This window comes from Molothrus aeneus, chromosome 6 (assembly GCF_037042795.1).
Source record: "Molothrus aeneus isolate 106 chromosome 6, BPBGC_Maene_1.0, whole genome shotgun sequence".
Classification (NCBI taxonomy): Eukaryota; Metazoa; Chordata; class Aves; order Passeriformes; family Icteridae; genus Molothrus; species Molothrus aeneus.
In genome coordinates this window covers 389683-416362 of record NC_089651.1, presented here as the reverse complement: position 1 = coordinate 416362, position 26680 = coordinate 389683, and the positions used below count along the sequence as shown (strand labels likewise).

Sequence of the window (26680 nt, the reverse complement as noted above, 5' to 3'; positions counted from 1 at the left end):
TGTGCAGTGGGCCAGTATGGCTCTGTAAGAGCTCTGAGGGTGCCACAGAGCAGCTGCTGTGTTTCGGCAAATGAAGGGATGCTACATCTTGTGAAGTTCCATGGCCCCTGTGATAATAGCTTAAAATAACCATGCTGGCTTTTCATACAGTCATACAAGAAAAGCACTTCCAGCAAAGGTTTAGGTCATTGCTAAATGCATGACTTAATGGTTACCTCCCAAATTAGTTCAGAACAATGCCAAAATCACACCTGTGTGCAAGGAGCCTCTGCCACACACCATGGAATTGCCCTCAGTGATGCTGTGATCCAATAAAGTGTGGAATATCCTGAGGAGAAGGAGGCATAGCAGCTAAGTAGTGCATGGTTCTGCTTGTAGGTGGCTCTGGACAAAAAGTCTTTTCAGGTAGAAGTGATACAATATAAATAAAGGATGGGTTGTGGATGAGCTAAAGTACTCATCTTAGGATCATCTTCACATTGTGCAAGTCAAAAGGAAAATCATTAACAGTGGTTTTATACTCTGCTGAGAGATTTTCATCAACCAGAAAGAGTAAGAAGAGTTTTTTACAGAAATACTGAGCACAGTGGTCAGCCTGGAGAACAGAAGGCTTCAGGGAGACCTTAGAGCAACCTTCCAGTACCTAAAGAGGGCCAAAGGGAGCTGGAGAGGGACTTTTCACAAGGATGTATAGTGCCAGAACAAGAGGGAATGGCATTGAACTGAACAAAGGCAGGGTTAAATTAGATATTTGGAAGAAATTCTTTAAGGGTGGTGAGGCACTGGAAGAGGTTGCCCAGAGAGATAATGAACTCTTTGTCCCTGGAGATGTTTGAGAGCAGGGTGGATGGGTCTTTGAGTAACCTGGTCTAGCGGAAGGGGGTTGGAATGAGATAATCTTTAATGTGTCCTCTGACCTGTCTTGGTTTACAAGACAAGTGTCTGCTAGGGAAGGCAGAAAGCCTCCCTTGGAATGGAAAATGCAAACCCCCTCCCTCCCTCCCTCCCTCCGAATTACTATAATTTTGAAATTAAAGGGGCTCTCAGGCAAAGATATGGGAATAGGAATAACAGTTCTTTACTATTATCTATATCAAGGCAAAACAAAACAATAACTGTGGCCTTAACAACAAACAGAACCAAGCCTTGATTGCAGGCACTCTCCCCTTTGTTGTTCACAGCCAGCAGGAATGTGAGAAATAGCTACTCACTTTTCATAGTTTAGGAAGGCTTATTAAACCTTATCAAAAGTACCACAGAAGACTGAATAAAGAAAAAAGGTTACGGTGCTGGGAGCAAAAGATTTTTCCCCGCCCTGTGCTCAGCCCCCTCACAATGGAGGTTTTCCCTTTTTAACCCTTTTACCCCTCCCAAAGTTCTGTCCATCAACCCCTTATTCACTGTCCAGTGGTGGAGATCTCTTCCTCAAATCCTGATTGGAGATCAGGTGTCCCATAGTGATGACAAGCCAGCCCTCCCAGATGTCCCAACTCCAGCTGCCCCCTGATTAGGGGGTACAGCATAACTATAAATCTATAAAACTTTTCTTAGCCTATATACATGCTATTTGTCCATTAATTGTGAGAGCCAATCATCGCATTACTCATCTATCACAGGAATGAACAGAAATCTTGGGCTGGTGGGCGAGGAGGATCAGCAGCGGAAGGTGGAACTGCAGGGACATGTGGGCCAGGCTCAGGGTGCGGCTGCGGCGTGCAGAAATCCACAGCAGTGCCCAACAAACAGCAGGCAGTCCTGGTTTAGGGCAAATTTGGGAGAAAACCTCCAAAAGGGGCCCCTCCAGAAAGCAAACCCACATGTCCCCTCCCCCCAGCCGGTTCGGGAAGGATTCCTTGGAGAGAAGTGGAAAGAACCTGTTTATTTAACAGGCACAGCACCCCCAGCATACAAAATGAACAATACCAGATGACACCACTCTGTCACTGCTCTGAAAAAGATGACAAATTCAGAAAGTATCTCTTGGGGGTGGTTGCTCTGTTATCAGTCCCTCCTGTGCTGGGGCAGCTGCTGCAGCCACAAGGTGCAAACTCTCGGTGTTTCCACGTCCCAGCCCAGAGCAGGTTTGAGTGGTTCCAAAAAAAGGGAAAGGAGAAACAGTCTAGGGAAAAATTTGGACTGCTTAGCTAAACTAACTAATGAGCAGAAGCAAAAAGCAAGAGCCAAGCAGAAGTAAGAGGAAAAGCAAAGCAAAAAGCAAAAGCAGCACCCATGTACTGCCCTGTCTGTGTGTCCCGCCAGCCGTGGGGGAGTGGCTGGTAGCAAAACCGAAACAAAACATTCGCTCTTCACAGCCAGTCTTGAAGGCACAGAACATGATATCCAACATGAACAGAACACAGGAATGGGGATACAAGCATCAAAATGTCACCCTAGGACAAGGGACAGCAGTGGCCCAGCTCTGAGCAGGGCGGGGAGAGGCGAGCTTCAGCAATTCCTGGGGCACACGAAGATCGGGATTCCTGGGGCACACCAGCAGATGGTGATCGGTCCCTCAGAGCTGAGCTCAGCAGTGCTGGTGAGTTCTCCTCGCAGTTAGCAACAGCCTGGCCATCCTCTTCTGATGCCAAAGAGCAAGACAACAACTGCCCCCAAGCCTGTCTCTTTTCACCTGCCCCCATTCTCGTGTGTGAAAAATGCCAATCACTTGTTTTTAAAATTTTAAAAGTTTAATAGTAATAAAATGGTCATAAAAATAGCAATATAATTAGAGTAATAATAATTTGGACAATTTGAATTAGGACAATACGAGACAGAAAGGACAAAGAGTTACAGACAGTCCAGGTACCTTTTCTGGGCAAAATAAGCCCGAAAAAGGACCCATGTTAACAGAGGATTAATCCTTAAAAACAACAGCCTGTTGCATATTCATACGCCTCATCCATGATGCATAAATTCCATTCAAACACCAGATTCCATCTGGTCACTCTCACCTTCTTCCTCTGAATCCTGATGGCGTCACATGACTAAGCAAGGCGGGAAGAGCAATAAATTCTCTTTCTCTGAAAGATTCAGGTGTCCCGTGGCTGCTATCTTGCTGCGAGTCCTCTCTTTAAAAAAAGTATTTTACATAGCATACGTTCTATTTTAACATTGTGTTATAACCTAAAACTATATTTGACACACTACTTAAGAAAATTAATACAGCATAACTTTGTAACATAACACATATAATATTCATTTTAATATTTGCAAAAAGCCAATCATAAAATACACATTTTTCACATCTTGGTATCTCTGCCTGCCCCCCAGAGAAACTCCCCAAAACCAAAGGAGTTCCTCTCAAGCACCCAGCCATCAGTGCTTCTTGGGGAAGCTTGGCTTCAGCAACTCAATGGGAAGAAATTCCACAAGTAACAAGCAGAGAACAGAAGAAAAAACCCAACCCCCAACACAACCCAAGCCATTCTATGATCCTGTGATTTAGGTACTGCCCAATAATGCACATTATTATTATCAGCTGAGAGAGATGTGAGAAGCAGGTCCTGTTTGTACCATCACAAAGGAAGTAATGAACAACTGTGACAACAGATAAAGAAGGCACATATTGTGAAATACACAGCTTACTGTTGTATGAAATACTGTTGTATGACACAAGATTAGGTGCCCCTATCCTTCTAGTAAAAGAATCACTTGGATGTCTGATCTTTTCTGTCTGCTTTGCTGTTTGCTTGCACATCTTACAGCAGAGAAAGGTATGATATTTCAAAGCAAGTCAGCTGCTTTCTGATTCTCTAAATGCTTCCATTCATCAACTGGCTTAATTTTTTTTTTTTTTTAGAAAATAGAGATACTGCTACTATAGCATTATCATCAATTTTAAAAAATCCTGAGTAATTGAAAAAGCTGTCAGAATGGGAGTAAAGGCTAGGATATAGGCACCTACAGAGACACCCCACATATTTATTTCCTAAATCCTACATTTCCTCGTGTTCTGTGAGAGTTAGGAAAATAGGTGCAGTATTCAGGTCTAGCTTATGCTGTGGAATATAGCTAGGGTTGGGATTGGTGGCAAAATAGATATTTGGGAAGCAAACTTCTTTCTAAATTGTGCAGTACCCTCCTTTTTAGAGGAAAGCAATGTCACTGGGCCAAAAGCTGCTGTATTCAGTGTAACAATCATTATTTGTGGGTTTCAGCACAGGGATTGTCTGTTATATTTTGTATTGTTTTAAAATTAAGTCCTGGTAGGCCAAAATTGCATTACTCAGGTTAATTGTTGGTTGCCACAAAGCCACTAGATTTTGTGAAGTGATTGTTCCTGAGAATCTGAGCCTCAGATTTTGAAACAGCATTATTAGTTAACAGCTCAGTGGCTGTTTTGTTTCTGGTTTTTTGCTTCCTTTATTATAGGGATTGTTGTGGAAAAGTTTATAACATTCACCATTCACACCAGGACAAGCATTAGGATTGGAGTTGATGGAAGAAGTTTTGAAAACACAGAGGTAGTGTTATAGATGGGTAATGTGATGGTTGGCTCTCACAATTAAGGGATTAATATTGTGTGCATGTTAAGAGAAGTTTTAGTGATGTAGAGTTATGTTATTGTGGTATGTTCTCCCCATATGCTCTTTCCCCTCCTCCTTGTATTGTTGTCACTGGATGGCCTGGGTAGCCGGGCATTTGGAGGGGAGGGCAGGCTAGGTACTAGGAGGCACAGCATGGCAACACCTGACCTCCCGTCAAGTTGCAGGTGTTAGGAAAATTAATCCACAAACACCAGAGGTTTATGTCCAAAAAGGAGACACAGTCCTTTTACTTTGTTTGAATAAAGGGAGAGGCATTCCCCTGGGATCTTTCAAATTTTTGGAGGATGCAGCCTCCCTTTTTCTCCTAATTTCCTGTCTGCATTTCCCTTTGTTATAAATGATCAAATCGGGAGCCAAATTTATAAGAAAGTTTAGCAATGATTTATTAGATTGTCAGCAAAACAGAATTTCGATCAGAAAAAAAACCACCACAGCCAAGGGCAGCGTCAACCCCGGGACTGGTGCTGGGTGAACCTGGATCCGACCACCAAAATGTCAGTCTCCCCCTCGGTTCACACCGGCTGCTTCGCGCATCGAGCTTTTATGCAGTTTATTCTGGCTGAGGCAGAAATGACCCATGTTCCTTTGTGTCCCTTCACATGCAGAACTGGGGCCAGACATGTGCAGGGTTAGACAAAAGTCCAGTTCCAGGTGTCTGGATGTTGTCAGAGCACTCTGGAGAAGTCGGCATTCACATGCAAAGGGTGGCACCGGTGCTCAGTGTAGTAGATGCAATCTTCGAGGTGCAGATCACTCTTGCATTCCAGGGAAGTCTCGATCATCACTCAGGAAGGTTCCATTCATACGTTAACAGACTCGATATTATCTTAACAGTTGTCCAGAACTAACTGAATAAAAATAAGACTCTGCTCCTGGCTGGGGTGGTCAAAAGACATAGCTTGGATTTTACAATGTTTTATACATTAATAGCATGAATTATCTCTACCATGTACAAACCTTTGGCTGAGGTACTTGAGAGGTTCAGACTTCCCGATATGCCTAAAACCAAAGATTTCCCTCTAATGTAACAAACCTGCCTTTTAATTTTTAATGCCTATGGAATTTAGGGGCTTTTCTTCCCGATTGCTTCTTTCATCTTTCAATGTCTAATTTCGTTTACCAGCAATCCTAAAGTTTATTTGTAAAAGCAAATATCTTTTTCCATTCATCAATCAGTGGAATCCTTCCCATTGTTTCTTTTATTTCCCAGTGCTAGTTTTACCTACCAGCAGACCCAAAGCTTGTTTGGAAAGACAAATCTGCTATTCCTCTCACAGAGAAGCAGTCTCCACCTATGGACAGTGAAGAATTGACTGACAGACTTTGGGAGGGCCAGGGTTACCTGATGGAACACCAGTTGTATAAAGGTGGAGCCAGCCACTTTGTGGGGGAGCTCGTGGTGGTTTAGTTCCACACTCCCAGTGCTGTGCTTTCTCATTATTCAGTTATTTGTTGTATTTGTTAAGGTTTAATAAACCGTTGAAATTTTAAAGTGTGAGGTCATTTCTCACAGGTAATGATAGACCCAGGCATGAATTAGTAAGGCTGATACTTATCATTGGTTTGGATAGAGGGGGTGCTTAGACATCTGTTTGTGATTAGAGTCATGGCTATGCTGACATTATGAATAAGAAATAGAAAGCTTTGAGAGAGAAGATTCTATGTAATGCTCAAGGCTTTAATTTTTGAGAGTAATGCTAGTATTTATACCTAACGCATATTTTCTCTCTAGTGTTGAGATGCATCCTGTCCATTACTGGATTTGGAGTTAGGTTTAGAGATGGAAGTCTTGTAGAGATGAGTTGATGGTTTTGATTTTATTCACTGCCTGGCTTCAGCCTCTGGTTTGTCCACTCTTCTTACATGTATCTCTAGGCTTCCTTTCTAAAGATATTATTTTGGTTTCCTCAAAACAGGCCCCTGTGCACAGCTGACAGGACTGCCCAGCTAATTACAGGTGGTTGCAAACCACATCTCCAGTCCATCAGGCAGTTGTCTCCTGTTCTCTGAGCCACTCTAACACCACTGAACACCTTTATGCACATCCATGGGTATGCAGTCCACATCTTTGTCCTCACACTCTGAACAGACCTCCCAGCTATCTGTGCTCATTAATTTAGCACTTCACTCTTAGGAAATTCTGTCTTAGCATAGCCTAGGTTTCTCACAGGGCTTTGTGCTGACTAGGGCCAAGTACTTTGCAGTCTGTTCATTGCTGTGCGTGAGTTAGCCCAGAATAATCAGGGGAGCTGGTGCATAACAATTGCCCTGAAGTCTCCAGATGTCAGCTGAAAAAAGCAGTTTTTAGAATTACTTCCAGAAATCAGATGATTCTCATAGAGATTCTTACAAGCTATTTAATACCTCATCTATCTTGCTCAGCAGAATATATTCAGGTTCTCTCTATAGTGTGTACCAGAGACTAAATATTTTTAAAACATTTAGCAAAAAATTATTGCTATCTCTGAAGGCTTTTTGAAATATACCCTGCCTGAAACTTTGTGCAACATTATTGAAATCAGTGGTGCTAGATTATCTGCAAGGAATTTAGTCCAGATTCTTTCTCTTCAAGATCTTCACTGTAACATACTTTAATTTTGCATATTTCCTTCCTCAACTACATACAATTTATATTCTCAAAGAAAAGAAAGTAATCACACCATCTTTTTCTCATATAAAACTTGCTTGATTTCTTTTTCTTTCTGTTCGTTTTAGCTGCAGAATTCCCTGAAAAGTGATTTGTGCCTTGATCAAGGGCCAGACACAGAGAATATCCCAATCATGTATATCTGCCACGGAATGACACCACAGGTTAGTTTGTCTAATGATCTCTGATTTTGCTGCTGCTGTTAGCAGATTGTGTGGGAGGAACCAGCTTGTACCTGTCATTGTTTTCCTGCAACAAACCCTTGGTAAGACGTTTAGTAGCTCTTTTAAATAGAGGCAGCATTATTCCTGCTGTAGATTGAGAAGCAGTGGTATAATAATGCTTTGACAAGGAAGTTGATTTATTAATTTTGAAAGAATTTAAGGAATATGAGAGTCAGCACTGACCCAGATTTGCTGATAAAAGCTTTCATTTCTGATCCTTAACTGTGCATATGTCATATGAATGAAGCAATGCATTTTAAAACATTTTGCATACATGCATAGGTATACTCAGACTTTATTTAGGGATTCTCTGAAGATGCCTGCTTTTTTACTTCATTTACTGTGTCATTTCCATAAATGTGAAGTTCGGAGCCACCTTCTTCACACCATACAGCTGTGTCAAATTCCAAACCCTGCTCTTGTGAAAACCCCTCCCTCCTATAAATCTCCTTCTTTTCTTTCTCTGCTCTTGTCCTGCTACTGTAATATGTGCCAAAGACTCAAATTACCAAAACCTTTCCATTTTCCTACATAACAGCTGGATTTATTGCCTTGGCAGACAAGAGGGTTAAGACCTGTGTCTCCCCAGCTAAACACATGGGCTTAAGTGAAAGGGTTTCAAGGCAAATCTTGACAGGAAAAATAATGTTGTATGGCCTCAAACATGGTTGTCAAATACAGATGAGCAGATTACTTAAACTTAAAAGTAATATATGCAAAAATGATGTAAAGGAAATGTGGGAGTGACCAGAGAAACTGAAAAATCCCTCCAGTTTGAATGATTTTTCTACGTGACTACGTTTTATATTTGCTTTCTTGAAAGGATCCCATAGCACTCCACCCTGTGGAGTAATGGAATGTAGTTGTATCCAGGAGTTGTCAGTTACCTGATCTGACTATGCAGCAAATGAATCCTCACAGTATCTCAGAAATAAACAGAGAGCAGCAGGGTGGCCTTGTCCCCTGTGCCTGGGCCTCACAGTGAACTGGGAACATGAGCTGGGTGAGCTGCAGATTGATTCTCTACTGCCCTGCCCAGCTACACATGCTGCAGCTCTCTTCTGCACTGGCTTCCTTCACCAAGAGCCTTTCATATTGATCACTAGTGACATTGTGCTGGAGTAAATTATGGATGATGAAGCCAGAAATATGTGAAAATCCCATCCGTCAGACTCACTCACTGCATGGGCTGTGCCTTATTTGTCACATAATGATGTGGAAGCCACTGTTTGCCTGCAGGAGCTTTGCAAGACAGTCCTCAGTGTTTGCAAAGGAGCTGTGCAATTCACCCCTGGGCCAGAGCCTTTATTCCTCATCTCCTGGCAGGGCACCCTAACTCTTGTGGCACCTCATCTGTGAGAACACACTGCAGGCATGCCTGTAAATTCCAGTTAGAAACTTTAATTATAGTTAAGAGACAAAGAACAATAACAAAAGTCACTTCAATTAGCACAGTTCAGTATTCACCAGATAAAGAACTACCTTTGAATGTCAGCTCAAGTTCTGTACAAATGAGATAGCAGCAAACAAATGACCGAGGAGAAAGAGACAAGGGGAACTTTTCTAGACAAGACTCTGCTCCTTCATAATTAAAATGCGGTGTCTCCTCCCCATTACTATGTATTTCATTTTGTAACTAATGTTAAAAACAACATCCAAAAGAGCCCATATTTGAGTAAGATCCCAGTAATGACTGAGAACTTTTTCAAAAGAGAATTAGACTTTTTCTGCGTTAGGGATTATGGTATTAAGAGGGAAAGAACTAACATCACTCAGCATACTCCTATGAGATTTCCACTGCAATGTTGCATCTCTTGCTTAAGCTGAGCTGCAGCCCAGCCATGTACTTTTTTCTATTATATGTTGGAAATATTTGTATAAATATTCCTTTTAATCTTAGTGATCTTGCCAATAGCACACAAGATACTGGTAAGTTGTTAATTTTATTCTAGTAGTGGGGAAATGCTGTTATTTTTCCTACCTGGCAGTCCTTACAAAAACAGATTAGTGCCCTGATTCAGGACTGGCTGTTTCAGTGTTTGGGTGATGCTGTTCTTAGCTCAGATGCAAAGTTTTTCTGTTGTAGCTATTCCATTTACAGTTTTATTGCTGCCACCACTTGGCACACTTGCATCTAGATGTGCAATAATATATCTGACTGCCAGGAACCACTCCCTCATATGCATGAAAGTTGCTATTATTAGTTACTACTATAGCCTCTCTTCTAACTTGGATAACTTCTTTTTTTTCCTCCACTAACTGCTTTCAGATGTTTTTGAATTCTCATCTTTTTGCATGAGAAGTGGCTTAGATAAGGTGTTTGACATCAAGGAATTGTTTTACAATCATAGGTACAGCTACTGTTTCCTTTTAATATGCTTTATATAGGAAAGAAATCATCAAAGTCAGTAAAAAGGGAACTGCATACCTGATATTAAAATTCCATGCTTGTTTGTTTTTTCTTAGACAGTATCAAAACATCACGTATAGCTTCATAATTAAAAGCAGTAGAAAATATCCTAAAATATTGCAATTAAATGATCAGCAGTGTATTTTCCTGTGGTGTTTCTGTTTCATTTTAAATAGAATCAGGATTAGTGATGCTAAGACTTCTGTGATTCAGATTTCCAAACCTTTCCACAGTCCACTCTGTGTCTACTGTCAGTAGCATTGGCATATTCACAGTTCATTCCTGCAAGTATCTTGGAATGCTTTATAACTGTGTTTATTTCATACTTCCATTCTACAGATAAACTGATGCAAATCTTATGTGTGGTTAAGTACTAAGATGGAATAGAAAATCAAAATATAATCTGTCCATTTCTGTAGTCCTCTGATACTACTAATGTGAAAGAATTCCTCACAGCAGGGTGTTTGGCTTGGCCTGAAAAGACAGAAGGTATTTGAAAAACTACAATCTGTGCTTAGGTGTGTTTCCTACCCTCCCTTTGTGTTCAGAGGTGCCTTCTGTGGCAGCTGTATTTTGTCCCGGTCCCCAGGAGCCTGGACACTTCAGGAGTTACGGTACCATTCACTGAGTGGAGCACCTCGAATGCTTGACTGGTGGAAAAAACAAAAAGGGTGATGATCCTGCAATGCACTCACATGAATTTAAGGGAAGAATTGCTATTCCTTTACCTTTGGTAAGAATGAATTCATTACAAAACGCTGCCCAGATAATTAGAGTTTCTGTTGAGAGGATCCTTGTCCAAATGGTGGCATCTGAACATGGCTAAGTAGCTCATCCTCACAGTTCTTTTGCTGAAGAATATTTCTCCCTAAGCATCACATTTTTCCATTCCTGCCTTTAGACAGTCTCTGCCCAAACCAGCACTGTAATTTCTGCTCCATCTGTACAGCTGCACAGAGTGTTGGCATAACTCTCCAACTCATCTGCAGGAACATCACCATCACACCTCCAGCCACCACAGTGCCAGGCAGCTGTTAGATGTGCACAGACCAAGGTCATCAGGTGGTTTAGGTACCTCTGATGTGCTGCTGGCCACTGTAAGGGGCTTTCAGTGTCTGTGTCAGCCTGCCACATCAAGCCTCCCCTGTAGTGCAGCTGCTTAGCACAGCTGGACACAACCTGGCTTCTGCAACTGTTGAAACATCCAAAAAAGTAAATGCAACATGGTAAAATACCTAACTACAGGAGTTAAACCAGGCTCCTAATACACTGTTTAGTGAGGGTAGAAATCATGTTGCTTTAATCACATAAGATCAGCTCAAAGGGAAAACACAGCAGCTTCCCATCAGAGTAATGATTAAGGGAATCAGGAAAACTGGGAGATGAGGTGGCAGTGAGAGGAGATAAATGTGGAGGCAGAAGAACAGTTTGCGCAAAACAGTAACTAAAACAAAGTTCATGTGAGGCTCTGGGGGTTTTGCTGAGGGTTTTTTTTTTTTTAATGTGGTTCATATAGAAGAGGATAAAGGTAGTGGTTTAATTCCTGAACTTGTTAAAGTAAAGAAACAATTCAGTCCTACATTTAGGTCTTAGAAGATCTATTTCCTGCTGTGCCCCTGTTCTGCATGGAAAAGATAGTTGTTGTAGTTGCAGTAAATACATGCCCCAGGCCTGACTGCATTCCTTTCCTGCTTCTGGGATCTGCCTGAGCCTGGTTGTTTGTTGTTGTTGAAGACTGCTGTTTAACCAGGTTTGTAATCTTGAAGGCAGGCTGATGACATGTCACTTGCATTAAAACTGCTCCTGAGTGATAGTTTAAAAGATTCTTTTGTGAGAATGAAATACCACAATATTAGAGACTTCATTATATAATAAATAAGTAGCATCAATCAATGAAGTGATATTTTAAGTAGAGATTTACTTTGAAAACTGCTTATGACTGAGGGGATAATGGGCAGTCCTGTTCCCTTGTTCAATAGCTTCTGGCTCATATAATTCTCAATTTATATGCAGTTAAACCCCAAAGCTCATGCAGCAATGTGAAAGTCAATAGAAACCAGTTAGGTTTTGGGGAATTCAGGTTGAGGACCAGGGTCAGAAGACTAAATGGGGAGTATCACTAGAAAAGAAATGCAGGTGAGAAGGGACACCTATTTATATAATTTCATGTTCTTGCAAGAGATTGCAGAACTGACACCAGTGACTACAGCTCTGCCTGGTATGAATTACTGCATCTCCACTCAAGGCAGTGGAAGAGAGTGCTGCCAACACATAAAGCTGTGCCAGTTCACACTGTACAGGACTCCGACCTCAAGGCATAATGTATTCTAAGCACAGTGTCTGAAGTACTGCGAGTATGTGGTAGCCGTGACTTTAAAAGTCCTGCCTGAGCTACCATCCACGCCAGCCAGCAGACGGAGCGGGAGGAGTGCGCGGTTTCTCGGCTCGGCGTGCGGGAGCCGCTCTGTCGACAGTGGCGCGCCGGCTCGGCAGTCAGCTCTGCCAGAGGTGGACAAAAAGGCACAGGACCACAGACAGGGAATGGGGAGAGCGTCCCCCGACTGAGGCAAGTCCAAGTTTTATTCCAGAACACGGAGTAACACCCAGGGGAAGCCGCCAGGTCGAAAGGTGGCGGGGGGAGGGAATACACGTGTTATATACGAGAAATGGGAGGGGATGAGCTCAGACAGGCAGCGAATGGGAGCCCACGGTGAGCGCGGGCTTTTCAGAGAGACAAGACGGGTAACCAACCGAGAGAGCTCAAAGGTGGGACCCCGGTCCCCGGCCCAATAATTCCATGTGTAGCACTGAAGTTTCTGGATAAAAGGGGGGTATTTGGGGGTGACAGAAAGGGCGCAGGTTTCCAGGGTGATGGACAGATAACTGTGAAAGAGGGGGAATTCCAGACAGAACCATTATACAGAAAAAGGGGGTAACAGAACATTCCAGCTTAAACTGGGGGTGCATAATAACACATCTCCCCATTTTTTGTTAAAAAAAAAATAAAAATAAAAACTTAAAATGAGGTGAACTGAGTCTGACTAAGGCAGCCTGAGTCCGGGATGGAATCTCCGAACCAGGGGTGGCTGAAAGGTGCAGAAGCCCATTGGTCATCATCCACGGCTTAGGAGGCCTCCGATCGATCCGATTCTGAAGTTTCTGCTTCGCTGTACGGTCCCGGAGCCACCACCTGGTTTACCTCGAGGGTAGGAACAATCCTACCCAGCAGTCTTTTCATCAGACTCCAAATTATAGAACAAGCAACTAAAACTAAAACGAAAATAAAACAAAGAAAACAGGGTGAAAAGGTGAACTTAAAATTTTGGTTCTGCCTAGAAGGAAAATTAGAGGACAGACATCAAAGTCAAGGGAAAAGGGTTTCCGCCTCCTCCTCCAACAAGCCTCCTCAACCTGTGCCACGCCTCCAACCTTTGGTGCCTTTTTCGGAAGGAAGGGCCTGACCCACTTAGATGGTACCCACTTAAGCCCTGAGGGAGTGGACACACAAGCGTATCCTCTCCCCCAGGTGACCAGGTCGAAAGGCCCTTCTGTTTTCCAGGTCTCCGGGTCCTTAACTAGGACCAGAGGCCTGGCTTTCAGCTGCAGCCGATTGTGTTACCCGAAGTGTTGCACTATTGGCGGATTTAAATTCTCAAAGGTACAGTTTAGAAAATTGATAGTAAAAAGTGCTTTTGCAAGACGGACATGGGGAGATTCCACCTTCACAGCCGTATGTTGTTGCTCTAAAACCCTCTTAAGGCTCTGGTGGGTCCTTTCCACCACAGCTTGGCCTGTTGGGGAATAGAGGATGCCTGTTTTATGCTCTATTTCCCCATTGCTGCAGGAAACTTCGCAGTTCCCTGGACTTGTATGCTGGGCCATTGTCAGTTTTGATGACCTTGGGGATGCCCAGGACAGCAAACGCCTGCACAAGATGTTTTTCGGTGTCAGCTGCCTTCTCACCTGTGTGGGCAGAGGTGTAGACTGCACTGGAGAAAGTGTCCACTGAAACGTGTACGTAACTCAACCGGCCAAAAGAAGGGATATGTGTAACATCCATTTGCCACACCTCGCAGCTAGAAAGACCTCGGGGGTTAGCTCCAGAGCTGAGTGATGGCAGCTGATGGGACTGGCACTGGGAACATGTAGCCACGATCGCCTTGGCCTGTTCGCGTGTGAGCTGGAACTGACGAACCAGGCCAGGGGCGTTCTGATGGAACTGCTGGTGGCTGATCTTAGCTTGACCCAACAGATTTGGGAGCTGGGCCATCTGAACAGGAGCAGCCAGGGCATCAGCTCTTCGATTGCCCTCTGCAATGAACCCCGGCAGATCAGTGTGTGACCTGACATACATCACAAAGAAAGGTTGCTCTCGGTGGGAGATCAGTTTTACCAATTTTGAGAGCAAGTTAAATAGAGGAATGTTGGACACCTCTTGAAGAACTGCTTCTTCAGCTCTGGACACTACACCAGCGACATATGCTGAATCAGTTACAAGATTGAATGGTTCAGAGCACCTCTCAAAGGCCCTGACGACAGCATCCAACTCAGCTACTTGTGGAGAACCTTCCACCTTGGCAACATCGGCCTCCCACCACTGAATTTGAGGATCCTTCCAAGTCATTACTGACTTGTGGGATGCTCCAGACGCGTCGGTAAACACAGTCAGTGCCTCCAAAGGGGTTCGGCTCTGAATTCTTTTTAATGATAATGAGAATTCTTGATTAAACAATTTGTGGGCCGGCCGATCAACTGCAATTTGGCCGGTGTAACTGTCCAGTGCATATTGCAACATTTCATTAGCCTCGAGCAGTTCATCAAAAGTTTTCTTTTTGAATTGGCCCGACTCTAATTTAATTGGAATGTGGATGCATTCAAAGTCACACCCCGCCAACTCCCTGATCCGTGATCTTGCTTTTCTGATCAATTCTGCCATCAGCTCTGATGGCCGTGTCATCCTTTTGGACCTGTGGTGGCTGAGGAAAACCCACTCTATGATCAAGAGGCGGTCCTCTGAGCCTCGGTCCTTGCCTTTGATGAATCGTCCCATTAAAAAATCACCCCATGGAGGTGTGGCAATTTCCCTAAGATGATAAATTTGAACGGCAGACCCGGTTGGTATCTGTGGGGCTGCCTGGCCGAAATGGATTGCTGGATTTTTTCCAGTGCTGCCTCAGCCTCTGGAGTAAGGGCCCTAGGAGAACTAAGCTCCTCTCCCCCTTTCAATAAATTGAAAAGAGGGGCTAGGCCATCAGTAGGAATGCCCAGCCAAGGCCTTACCCAGTTCAAAGACCCACACAGCTGATGGGCATTTGCCAAGGTCTTGATATTTGTGCGAATAACCAATTTTTGTGGGACAATGGTCCACTTATTTATCTCCAAACCCAGATACTTCCAGGGTGGCATCCTTTGAATCTTGTCCTGCTGAAGCTCGAACCCTGCAGCAATCAATGCATTGTCAGGTCAAGCGCGTGTGTGAGAATGTCGGTCGGAGCACAAACGAGGATGTCATCCATATAATGATATATTATTGCATCCTTGGCGGCTGCACAAATAGGGGACAGCAAGGAAGCGACATACCACTGGCAAATCACAGGGCTGTTCTTAGTCCCCTGAGGAAGAACATGCCAATGGTAGCGCTTGCTTGGGGCCTCACGGTTGATGGCAGGAACCGTGAACGCAAAACGCGGGGCATTGTCCGGGTGAAGTGGAATATGGAAAAAACAATCTTTGATATCTATAATTGCCACGTTCCGATTTCGAGGGAGCATCGTCGGGGAGGGCATCCCGGGTTGGAGGGGACCCATGTCTTCAATAATACTATTAATTTGTTGGAGGTCATGAAGGAGCCGCCATTTATCTTTGTTTGGCTTTTTGATGACAAACACTGGGGCTTGTGTTCCACTCTGACACGGTCTGACATGGTCTCCACCAGGTTGCCTTTAAGTAACTGCTCCTTGACAAGCTCATTGAGCGCCTTCAATTTTTGTTTATTGAGCGGCCACTGCACTACCCGTACTGGTTTGTCCGATTTCCAATTCAGTTTCCAGATAGAGCGCACAGCAGCAACCGCTAATTGAAAAGCCTGAGGAGCCACTGGTAGGTCAATTCGGGCTCCCCACTGGGCAAGGAGGTCCCTCCCCCACAGGGGTTCTGTATAATCCAAAACAAATGGGCGTATAGACGCCAATTGCCCATCTGGCCCTTTAATTTGCACGGTGCTCTTTGATTGTTTGGCCAATTGAAGACCCCCAACACCACAGACATGACCAGCCACATCCTGCAATTCCCAATGCGACGGCCATTCCCGAGAAGGAATGATCATCCTATCTGCCCCTGTGTCCAAAAGACCCTTAAGGGATATTTGGTCTCCTCCCCTCGAGAGTTGACAAGTAATTTTTGGTTTCTCCCGCCCAAGGATCTGAGCCCAGGCCACCGTAGGATGTTCGTCTTGAGGTGGTGTAGAGGGCGGTCCTGGGACCCAGGTTAGCTCAGGCACTGGAATGACCTGAGCAATAATCTGTCCCTTGGGCAGGAAGAGGGGAGGGTGGACACAGTACAGCCCCATTGAGAATTGCCCCGGGTCTGATGTCAAGAGACCCGGGACAATGTTTACCTCTGATGGTGTGAATTTTGTTTCTCCAACAACTACATACCCACAGTTGATCCGTCCCCAGTTACCTGGGCACTCTGGGCACACAGTCACAAGATGAAAATCGGAGTCCTTCAGATGGAGTGGCTCTGTCAGCTGCAGCCTGAAAGGTTCAATTTTGGAAAAGGTGGTTAGAATAGGCATAGGTCAGAGGCATGATAAGCATGACAAGTCCGGTAAAAAAAAGTCACATTTGGTTGAGGTGGCAGGCGGTTTTCCCTTTTTCCCCTCCCTGCATAATGATGTTGAACCCGCCTTATTTATTTCTGTACGCAGGGGGGAACTGCGCTCAGCTCCTAGTTTTTTGGTGGGGTGTTCCCCCGAAGTCCCTGCCCTCTTTTAAACTCATAAAACTACTTCCACAGGGGGCAGTCAGGCATCCAATGCCCTAACTGCCCACACAGATGGCAGGGGGAAGTCCTCCTGTGGACCGGCCCAGGGGTACTGGATGGCGGTGGATGGCTCATCTGGGAAGCAGGAGCAGGGTCACCTGGAGTAGCATCCCAGGTATCAGCAGCAGCGACGCGTCTGGGCGGTGGTTGGGCCCTTGGGTCAAGGTCCCCGGAAGCCAAGGAGACTTTGCGGGCGCAGATCTCCAGCATCCGCTGCAGGGTTGGAGGAGGGTCCAGCGGCAGGCTCAAGATAGCATCCCTGCAGGCTGGATTGGCACTGGTGGAGGCCACTTCCTTCAGGAGTTCTTTCCTGGTCTCCTCCCCCTGCACCTGCGATTCAATGGCTTTCCGGAGACGCTCAACAAAAAGAATGAATGGCTCGTCAGCTTGCTGCATGATCTTTAAATAGGAAATTTGGGGCACCCCTGATGGTAACCTTAAAAAAGCCCTCTCTGCTGCTCTCCGGCTCTCCCTTAATACTTCAGGCTGGATGACTCTGGCCTGGAACTGCCCGTCAGCAAAAACTCCCTCCCCACACAGGTGTTCGACCGAGACGCCTTCACCATTACGATCGAGCCTCGTGTGGGGGTTCACCCACAAAGAGGGAAGGATCCCAACCACCTCCCTTCTCCATGCCGCCTCCCACATCTCATATTAAGTGGGGTTGAGGAGGCATGAGAAAAGGTTTCGGAAGTCATAGGGAGTGACTTCCATTCCTGCTAAAGTGGCCCTTAGAATCCCCCGGAAGTATTCACTCTCCCGGGAGAAATCCTTTTGGGCCTTGCAGAGTTCTCTAATTTGGTGGTGGGGAAAGGGAGTCCACTGGGCTTGGGTTCCTCCCGCCCCCTTAGGATGGTATGAGACCGGAGCCACTGATGGGATGGAAACCGGCTCCGGATCCCGGGTCCCTTTCGCCGCCCCCCTCGCCGCCCCCCCCCCCCCCCCCCCCCCCCCCCCGGATGCCGAAGCGTGGGAACGGGAAGAGGGAGCGTGGGAACCGGAAGGGGGAGGGGAGGGGGAGTGGCTGGAGGACTTGTCCGAGGACTGAGTCGGTGGGCGTGGATTGCTGGTAGAGAGGGGAAGGAGAAAGGGGAGGTGCTGATGGGGGCGGGGAGGGAAGTTGGGAGGAGTCTGGAGAGAGGAAAGGGTTTTTTCTTCACTGAAAAGGATTGTGGGGAGAAGATGGAAAAAGGACGGGAAAAGCCATGTGGCCCCCTCTATCTTGTGCTCCGCAGGAGCCATCTTGGGAGGGGAGCTGAAAATGAACTTGAGAGGTTTTAACTGGGGATTTGGGAACCGGGAGAAAGGGAGAAGGAAAAGATCCCCTAAGAGTCTGGCCAGGACTGCTAGGGCAGGGGGACTGGGATTTCTGAGAAGAGCCAGGGGAAAGATGACCATCCCGCGCCCTGCTGGAGGGAGCTGCTCTTCTCAGAATCCCAGTATTAGGACAGGCAGGGGAGGGAAAAGGGCTAGGATCAGGGTTAGAGGGAGAACTGGGTTGCAAACTCGAAGAGGACTGTTTTCTCAATTTAGAACCTGATTTTAACAACGTTTTAACTTGGGAGGACCAAAAGCTGATTTTTGCCAGTTTTGTCTCTCCATTTTTTACAGAGTCGGGTAATTTCTTAGTTATAAGATCCCAAAAACTATAATTATTTAATTGGTCAGTGGAAACTTCAGGAAATTGAGAAAACAGCCATTTTATTAACCTTTTCAACTCCTTTTTTGGAATATGAAACCCCCCCCCCCCCCCCCCAACAAGGATATCCCCAACTTGGATAAAGGCTCTCCTTTGAGCTGCTGACTGCTTTGCACCCATTGCAAAAGAGATGTTAAGAGCAGCTCAAACCACCCACCACTTCAGGAAAAGGAAAAAGAAATCAAGAAGAGCTCCACGCTGGCCCCTGTCTGAAAAGAGAGTGGCTGCGCAACCGAGGAAAGAAGAAAATTGCCTCTGCCCGCCCAGGGCAACGAGGAATAAAAGGGTTAAAAGGACATGGGGGAGAAAAAGACTCATGGAATTCCAGCGAGGGCAAAAAAAAAACGTCTGAAGTGGTGTCCTGTCCCGGGACGACTCCTGAAGTGCTTCGGAGCTGCCATCCCGTCCCCGGGTAGTACAGTGTGCTAAAACACCGCCGAATTCGCCCCCGGGGGGATTTTGCGACTAATTGGGACTGTTTGTCTCGGAACGCGGGTTCCGTGGTTCTCTTTGACGAGGCGGTTACCGGCGCCGCTAGTGCCGAGAGAACACAAACGTGCCACACGTTTGGGCGCCAAAATCTGTGGTAGCCGTGACTTTAAAAGTCCGGCCTGAGCCGCCGTCCACGCCAGCCAGCAGACGGAGCGGGAGGAGTGCGCGGTTTCTCGGCTCGGCACGTGGGAGCCGCTCCGTCGACAGGGACACGCCGGATCGGCGGTCAGCTCTGCCAGAGGCAGATAAAGAGGCACGGTACCAACAGACAGGGAATGGGGAGAGCGTCCCCCGACCAGTCCAGGTTTTATTCCAGAACACGGAGTAACACCCAGGGGAAGCCGCCGGACCGAAGGGCGGCAGGGGGAGGGAATACACGTGTTATATAGGAGAAACGGGAGGGGGAGAGCTCAGACAGGCAGCGAATGGGAGCCCACGGTGAGCGCGGGCTTTTCAGAGAGACAAGACGGGTAACCAACCGAGAGAGCTCAAGGTGGGACCCCGGTCCCCGGCCCAATAATTCCATGTATAGCACTGAAGTTTCTGGATAAAAGGGGGGTATTTGGGGGTGACAGAAAGGGCGCAGGTTTCCAGGGTGATGGACAGATAACTGTGAAAGAGGGAGAATTCCAGACAGAACCATTATACAGAAAAAGGGGGTAACAGAAGATTCCAGCTTAAACTGGGGGAGCATAATAACACAACACAACAGGAGTAGTTGCAAAAAACTCCCAGAAACTTCTAAACTCTTTTTGTATGGTTCATGAATGCTTCTTTTAAAGTGTTTCTAATATATATTTTTATAAAAGCTATGTTTTCTTCTATCAACTCTCTTAGCATGGTGATTGTTCATACACAGATATTTTTCATACATTTCAGAAAAATGTCTTCTGTTATTTATAAGTTTGTTAAGTGTGTGTGTAAAACACATAATCATTCCAAACTGAGACTCAGTGCAAGAAAATAGTTTACTAGAAGGCCTGACATGCAACAGATGCAGACTGTCAGGGAATAAGGGAGAAAACAACAAAACCTGCAGATGGATCAATGACTGGCCCTTCAGAGTTGAAAAATCACTGCCTTGAAGATGAAGTGTCTACAATAAAAACATTTCAGGCTGCCTTTTATAGGCAGTAAGAGGGAGCACAGCAGCTGTTTAACAGCTCTCAGTTACATGAAAACTCAGGCTTGCAGTTCACGTTTGTCTTGAGGCAAATGTTCGATGCATTCAGCAGCTGTGTACAGGGCAGCCTGACCTGACAGCACCACTTCTTCCTGACATGTTAGGCTGAGCTGGGGCATCATTTCCTTGAGGATGATCCTTTCATGTGTGCAGACCCGCAGAGGGCTGTTGTATTGCACTAAATAATTATTTAGTTGTTTGCACTGGGTGTTTGGTAATTTGCACTGTTCACATGATTTGTATACTACCACCACATGGTCTTCCCCTTCCCCCTCCACCCCCAAGTGTCAGTGTTGGTGGTCTCTCCCTGGTTTACTCCTTCCCTCGCCCCTCCTCACTTGTATCCCATTGGCTGTTGCCCCCTTCCTCTGCCCCCCTTCCCTTCTGCTCAAAATCCCCCCGCGGGAAGGGGACGCTCTCTGTTCTGTCTGGGAGGTTGCCTGATCTGGTGTTTCCTATCAAGTCAATAAACTGAGGACATTTGTCCCTGCATGGAGAAGAGCAGTTGTCGTCTTTTGCCTTTTGTCCATCGTGTGGGCTGGGCTCCATAGCTAGCTGGAGTGGACCTGAACAGCCCCGCCAGGCACAACAGTCTTGCAGCTGGCGCCCACCATGGGGCTCAGAGCCACAACCCTGAGATTAAGAGTCTCATGTTCTACCAACTGAGCTGTACAGACCTGAGCTCTACAAACCATCCAGTTCTATCTTGGGCTAGGGACTTTTTCAGTGAGCAGTCAGACCATGAACAGAGCAAGTCCTTGCTGTGGCAGTGTTGGGTTGGCAGTTGGACTGGATGATCTGAATCTTCTTTTCCAGACTTAATTAGAGAGTTTTTCATTGCAGGTGAAGATCAATGGTGTTGAATTTTTAGCTTCTGGGTGTGGATCTGAGGGATTTGCACACTGCTCTCTTTGTCTAGCCAAAGTGAGTCTGTTATTATTCCCACAGCATGGGGAATAGCCTGGCTGGGCAGTCTGACTCCCAGGGTATGTGCTCCTCTTCTTCCGGGGGCAGCATCTGACAGCACTGCCAGCTGATGTTGTCCTACAAGTTGTCCTTTGCCTTTTTTATGAACTCTTGTGGAATGATCTAAGCATTGGGCCTAACTCAAACTTTTATGTACATGTTTGATTTCTGGGAACAAGGATGCTTTTCCACAATAAATAGCCTTCCCCCCCACCCCCGCCAAATCTAGGTTGCTTGGTTTGGTAGAGGCCCAGGTAATAGAAGATAATGTAGAGAGTCAGTGAAACTGCCTGGCAAGCATGGTTATCAGCATTATTAGATTATATTTTTTATTTTAAACATATTCTGTAAATTGTTGTAGCAATTAATGTCTTATGTAAGACATTCCTGCTGAGTAGTTTATTAAGTTTATTTATATTTCTGCTGATTTCTTTTAGTGCATAAATCCTGGTTTTGATCATAGTAAAGTTAATAGGAATTGTGACCTTGTTTGCAAGGGAAGCAAAATCTCGTGTTAGTTTTTTGCAATCCTTTTCAAAGTTGAGTTTTCCTATGTATACCTGAGAAGATTAATTCAAAGCTGCAGCCTCTTTAGAATATATGACATCAGGTACATCAGGGAGCTACAGAGAAGTTTCAAAGGCTTCCAAAACCAGCCAGTCCTTATTGGCCTAGCATAGGCAGTGCAACACTTTGTTCCTGGGGATGTGTTATGGATGAAGATATTTCACATTATATAATACTTTCTTTTTTTAGTATTTTTTCCTTAAGTTTGAATCTGGCCAAATTCTCATTATTTTCTTCAGTGCAAAGTTTCAGAGGGAAAACCTGTTAATCTGATTCCTGGGTTTGGAGCAGTTTTATACTGAGCCTTTTGCCATGAGTGATTTTTTTCCGTACTTGCTGTGGTAGCATTAATTTTGCAGTTGGACTCAATCTTAAAAGTCTTTTCCAGCCTTAATAAGAGAGTTTTTCATTGCAGGTAAAGATCAGGGGTGTTGAATTTGTAGCTTTTGAGTGCGGATCTGATGGGTCTGAGGGATTTGCACACTCTTATTTTGCAACTGAATAAGAGTCTTTATACTAATAGGACAGAGACCAACTTGCCTCTTCATTTTATGAAAGTATCAGACATAATGAATGTCATTCTCTGTTCAGAGGGTAAAAGACACTGGAATTCAAAAGAATCAGCACAAGTGGTCCTTCTTCAGGTTTACAGACCTGGGATAGGTCTTTTGTATGTTACACTTCACTGGTTGAAAACAAAAGCAGAGGGAAAAAGCTGTAGAACTGCATTATTCTGTATCAGAGGTAATATTTTTTACATCCCTCAATTTGAAAATAATGGAATGGATATTTCTGCTTATTTATTTTTGTGTTCAAAACCATAGTGTGAAAACATTGCGTGTACCTGTGAGAATTGAGAGAACTGATCACTTGGAATTGAAACTCCAACCATGGCGAAATAAAAGATTTGAAAAATAATCTTTTTTTTCCTAAGAGTAACATTGATTTTCTCATTTGGAAGCATATAGAATTTTTGTAGCCTTGGAGAAATGGTTTTGTTTTGAAGAAATTTTATCTTTGTTTCAACAGAATGGTCTAGAATGAAAAAGAACTTTAAAATGTCTTATATGCTTCTGAAATCTGTATCCTTCCCTAGTGTATAGGCTTACTGCTGAAGGTGAGCATGAATAATGAAAAAGGAAAATACCACTGTAAGGTGAAATTAGTGATCTGGCTAAAGCACTAATCTTGATGTTGAGGTTTCAGGACCTGACCTGAAGTGAAAAAACAAGAATTCAAAAAGTAGTTCAATTCTTTTAAGTGCTGTGAGGAAGAGTATTAAGAACTTGAATTCAGAACTTAGAGCCAAGAAGGCTCTAAGAAAAAAAAAAAAGGCCAAGTATTTTTCTGATTAAGAAATGACTGCTCCTTTAAGCCCTTTAAGCAGATAGATGCAGCAGGAGAGTCAAAGATAGCTTGTCCAGTGCCACAGAAGACATGTTTTTGAAAAAGCAAATAAAACCCCAACCACAAAATGTAACAGGAATAAGAGCAGTTGTCTGTAATATGCTGTATCTGTTCACTCATCCATTCTTCTAAGTAAGAGGGAAATGCTCATCTTAGAGAATGGATAAGAGCTCTTTTATGATAGCAGATCTATTTAATATTTTACAGTAGAGGTACTGGTGCAATTTTCCGTATATTAGAAGATGTGCTGAAAAGATAGAGAGGCATAAGTTAGCCTTTAATGGGAGGAAAAATTTCAAATGCTGATCAGAAGCAATGTCAGAAGGGTACTCAGAAAATGCTATCAAAGACATTCAGTTCCTCAGCTTTTGCCGAGTAAAGCAGGATTTCCATAGAGATAATAGAAACTTCAACTGGCAAAAAAATCTGATGGAATTTACCTAGACTTGATAAACTCAGCTTTCATCACATTACTGCAGAAAAGAATAATGCATTGTGTCAGCAAAAAATAGTAGTGAGGGAGCTTGTGGAGTGCTCAGAGCACCACCCTGGGACGACAGGGGATGCTCCTGTGGAGAGACAGTGGAATTATTCAATTAATCAATTAACGTATCTGTTCCCCTCTGTTGGACCACATGGCTTAGACTGGGGACTTTCTCACTGTGTGATGTTTTTGGGAGGATTTTTATTTATTGCTTTTAAGAAAAACTGGTTAGTTGATGATGCTGTAGTGTCGTGAGCCACCAGCCCATTGGCAGTCGAGCGAGAGGCAGCGGTGCCACGACCTTCCAGGACAATCCAGCAACGGAGCCGCTTGCTTGGGGGCACAGGAACACACACACACCATCACACACACACACACCATCACTCTCACACACCATCACTCACACACCATCATAGGCACAGGCAGACACCATCACACACACACCATCACAGGCACAGGCACACACCATTACTCACACACACACACACACCATCACTGCAGCACACACATCATCACTCTCACACACACCATCACAGGCACACACCATCACTCACACACACACCATCACTGCAGCACACACACACCATCACTTACACACCATAGGCACAGGCACACACCATCACTCTCAGACACACCATCTCTCACACTCACACACTATCACTCACACACCCCCACTCCAGCACATGCTTCCAGCAGCTCTTGTAGGCTCACTAATAACAAAAGAAGTGGGAAGGTCTTTGTGTGGAGTTCCCAGGAGGAGCTTTACTCCAGCCATGCACAAAGGTGACTGAGGACAAAAACAAAAGGACAGTCCAGGCTCCAGGGTTAAATATGGGGGCCAGGGGCAGAGCACAGCATCAGGGCCAACGGGCTGAGGGCTCAGGGCGGTGCAGAGGCGGGACAAGGGGTGGCAGCCAATAGGGTAAAGGGACGGGACACTGCAGCAGAAGGGGCCAATGGGTAAGCAGGGAAGGGGGAACATTCTGGGGGACATGCATATAAGGAAAAAGGGGCGGAGAGGCCAACAGGCCAACCAGGGAGGCAGAACTGGGGTACATTTGCATATACAACAAAGCATCCTGGGAGAGGCTCTACTCAGTTGCCTTGAACAGGGGAGATTTTTCCAATTTAGGGTCTCTCCCTCCAAGAAACCATAATGGACCCTTTGTGTGTAGGGCCACCGGCCTCCACAACATACATAACAGAAGGTTCCTCACAGATTTTGTTTTAATAATTTATAAAGTATTTTCACTTTGTGTTTTGTGTGTCATGTTATCATTACCTTGCCTGTTTTCTCTATTGCTTAGATGTTGCATTTGCCTTTCAGCCTTTGGGTTATTCTCTTCATCTTGAATTCTGTTGCCTTTCTGTATAACTAAATCCATCTTTATCATCTTTCTTGGATATCTTGTCCACAGTTGCTATGTCTGTTATTGATATGGAAGGAGAGGAGCATATATCTGCGTCTTTATAGTTTGACTAGAAGCAATTTATTCAGCATTTTGTTAAATAGGTGAGGCTGGTGCAGGAAGAAGGCAAATAAAATATAAAATTAATTGACTTCCAGGCTATGTAATGCCCTCTTTTGATAGGTTTTTTGAATTTTATATTATTCAAATAATTATTATTGAGATTCTCATGGTCACTGTACGAGCTTTCTTCCCTAGTTTACATTTTAAGGCAATTTGCCCAGAATATCTGTAATAAAAAAACTCCTGCATTGAAAATGTAATTGAAACAAACTGTCGAGAGCAACTGCAGTGCCTAAGAATTTAAAATTATCAGAGCATTTCAAGCTCTCTTGTACTTTTTTAATTTAGAAGAGATTAGAGTTGTTGCCCTGAATATTATACAACAGCTTAGAACTGTTCTCATCTAGGAAATAAAAATGCACATACATTTCCAGGCTTTTTCTTTTTTTTTTTTTCTTATGCTATGCTATAACAAGTGATTTTTTTGTAAGGCTAGTTTTGGTCAAATTGATCTCAACAGGTTAAAATATCATAAAATGTGGAGGTGAAATATTGGTGGGCTGATAGATGAGAAGCCTGATGCTAGATTTTGGATTTGGATTCAGAGCTGTGGGCTGGTGCTGAAGGGCTTTGAAGCCCACATCCCCAAAATACTCAAAGTGTCATGGTTTTGGGGCTGCTGCCACTTTCTGCAGTGCTTGGTTGCTGCCCTGATCTTGGGGCCCAGAGCTGCCTCCTCCGAGCTCTCCCTCAGCCTCTTTGCAAATGAGCATTTCTTGTATGAGATGATGTAATACAACCATAAAAGAAGGGAAGGGCTTTCCTTTGCTAATTTGGCAATGGTTTTATTTCACACTCTTGGAGAAACAGAGCAGCTGTTTTGGGTACCTGCAGTCTAGTCTCATAATCTAATACTGTGGGAGCATTTCACATTTTGTAAGTGTGTTAATTTGAAATAGATCAGAGTTAGATATTATGTAGCTATTACTGGAGTTATCCATATTTTAAAGATGTCTCTTTTCATTGCAAATGGGCAGTTCAATCAGGAGTTTTTAAAACCAATTGTCGCTTACAGTCCAAATTCAGCATAAAACTAACAGTTATTGGAGTGTGTGTAGAGCACTTGGAGATGGATGATGTAGTAATTGTGGGATGGTTGTCAATTTAAACATGCTTTTGATTAATATTACACTGTCTCCTGTTACTTCATCAGACAGAAATTCTGAAGGTCAGATTTTTGTTTCTCAAATTCTTAACACTATGTTATTAACTATTAGAGAAGGTAGTTAATACAATAGATGGAAAATTCACTTTATAGTTACTTTAGTTTTATTGATAACTTTATTATGTCAGTCCATTAATTGAAGTCATCCACTGGCTCATTTAAAATTCATGGGCCAAATTCAGTTCCCATGAAAGCACATTTAACTCCCTCTGTAATTACATGAGCCATATTACTTCCATAGCCTTCATTCAGATTCTGATCAGCAATTCAGCTTCAGCTTGGGTTCTCCCTGATATTGTTCTGCACTTACAGA

General features: G+C 44.4%; 1 protein-coding gene across 2 annotated transcripts in view; it reads left to right on the top strand.

Annotated features, from left to right (window-relative positions):
* The window catches only part of GALNT18 (polypeptide N-acetylgalactosaminyltransferase 18), a 230734-nt gene that overhangs the window by 168251 nt on the left and 35803 nt on the right, over positions 1-26680 (top strand). For both annotated transcript variants that reach the window (XM_066551766.1, XM_066551765.1), the window contains exon 10: positions 7263-7358. In XM_066551766.1, coding sequence (XP_066407863.1) covers positions 7263-7358 — 96 coding nt within the window. The remainder of the gene's footprint in view (positions 1-7262; positions 7359-26680) is intronic.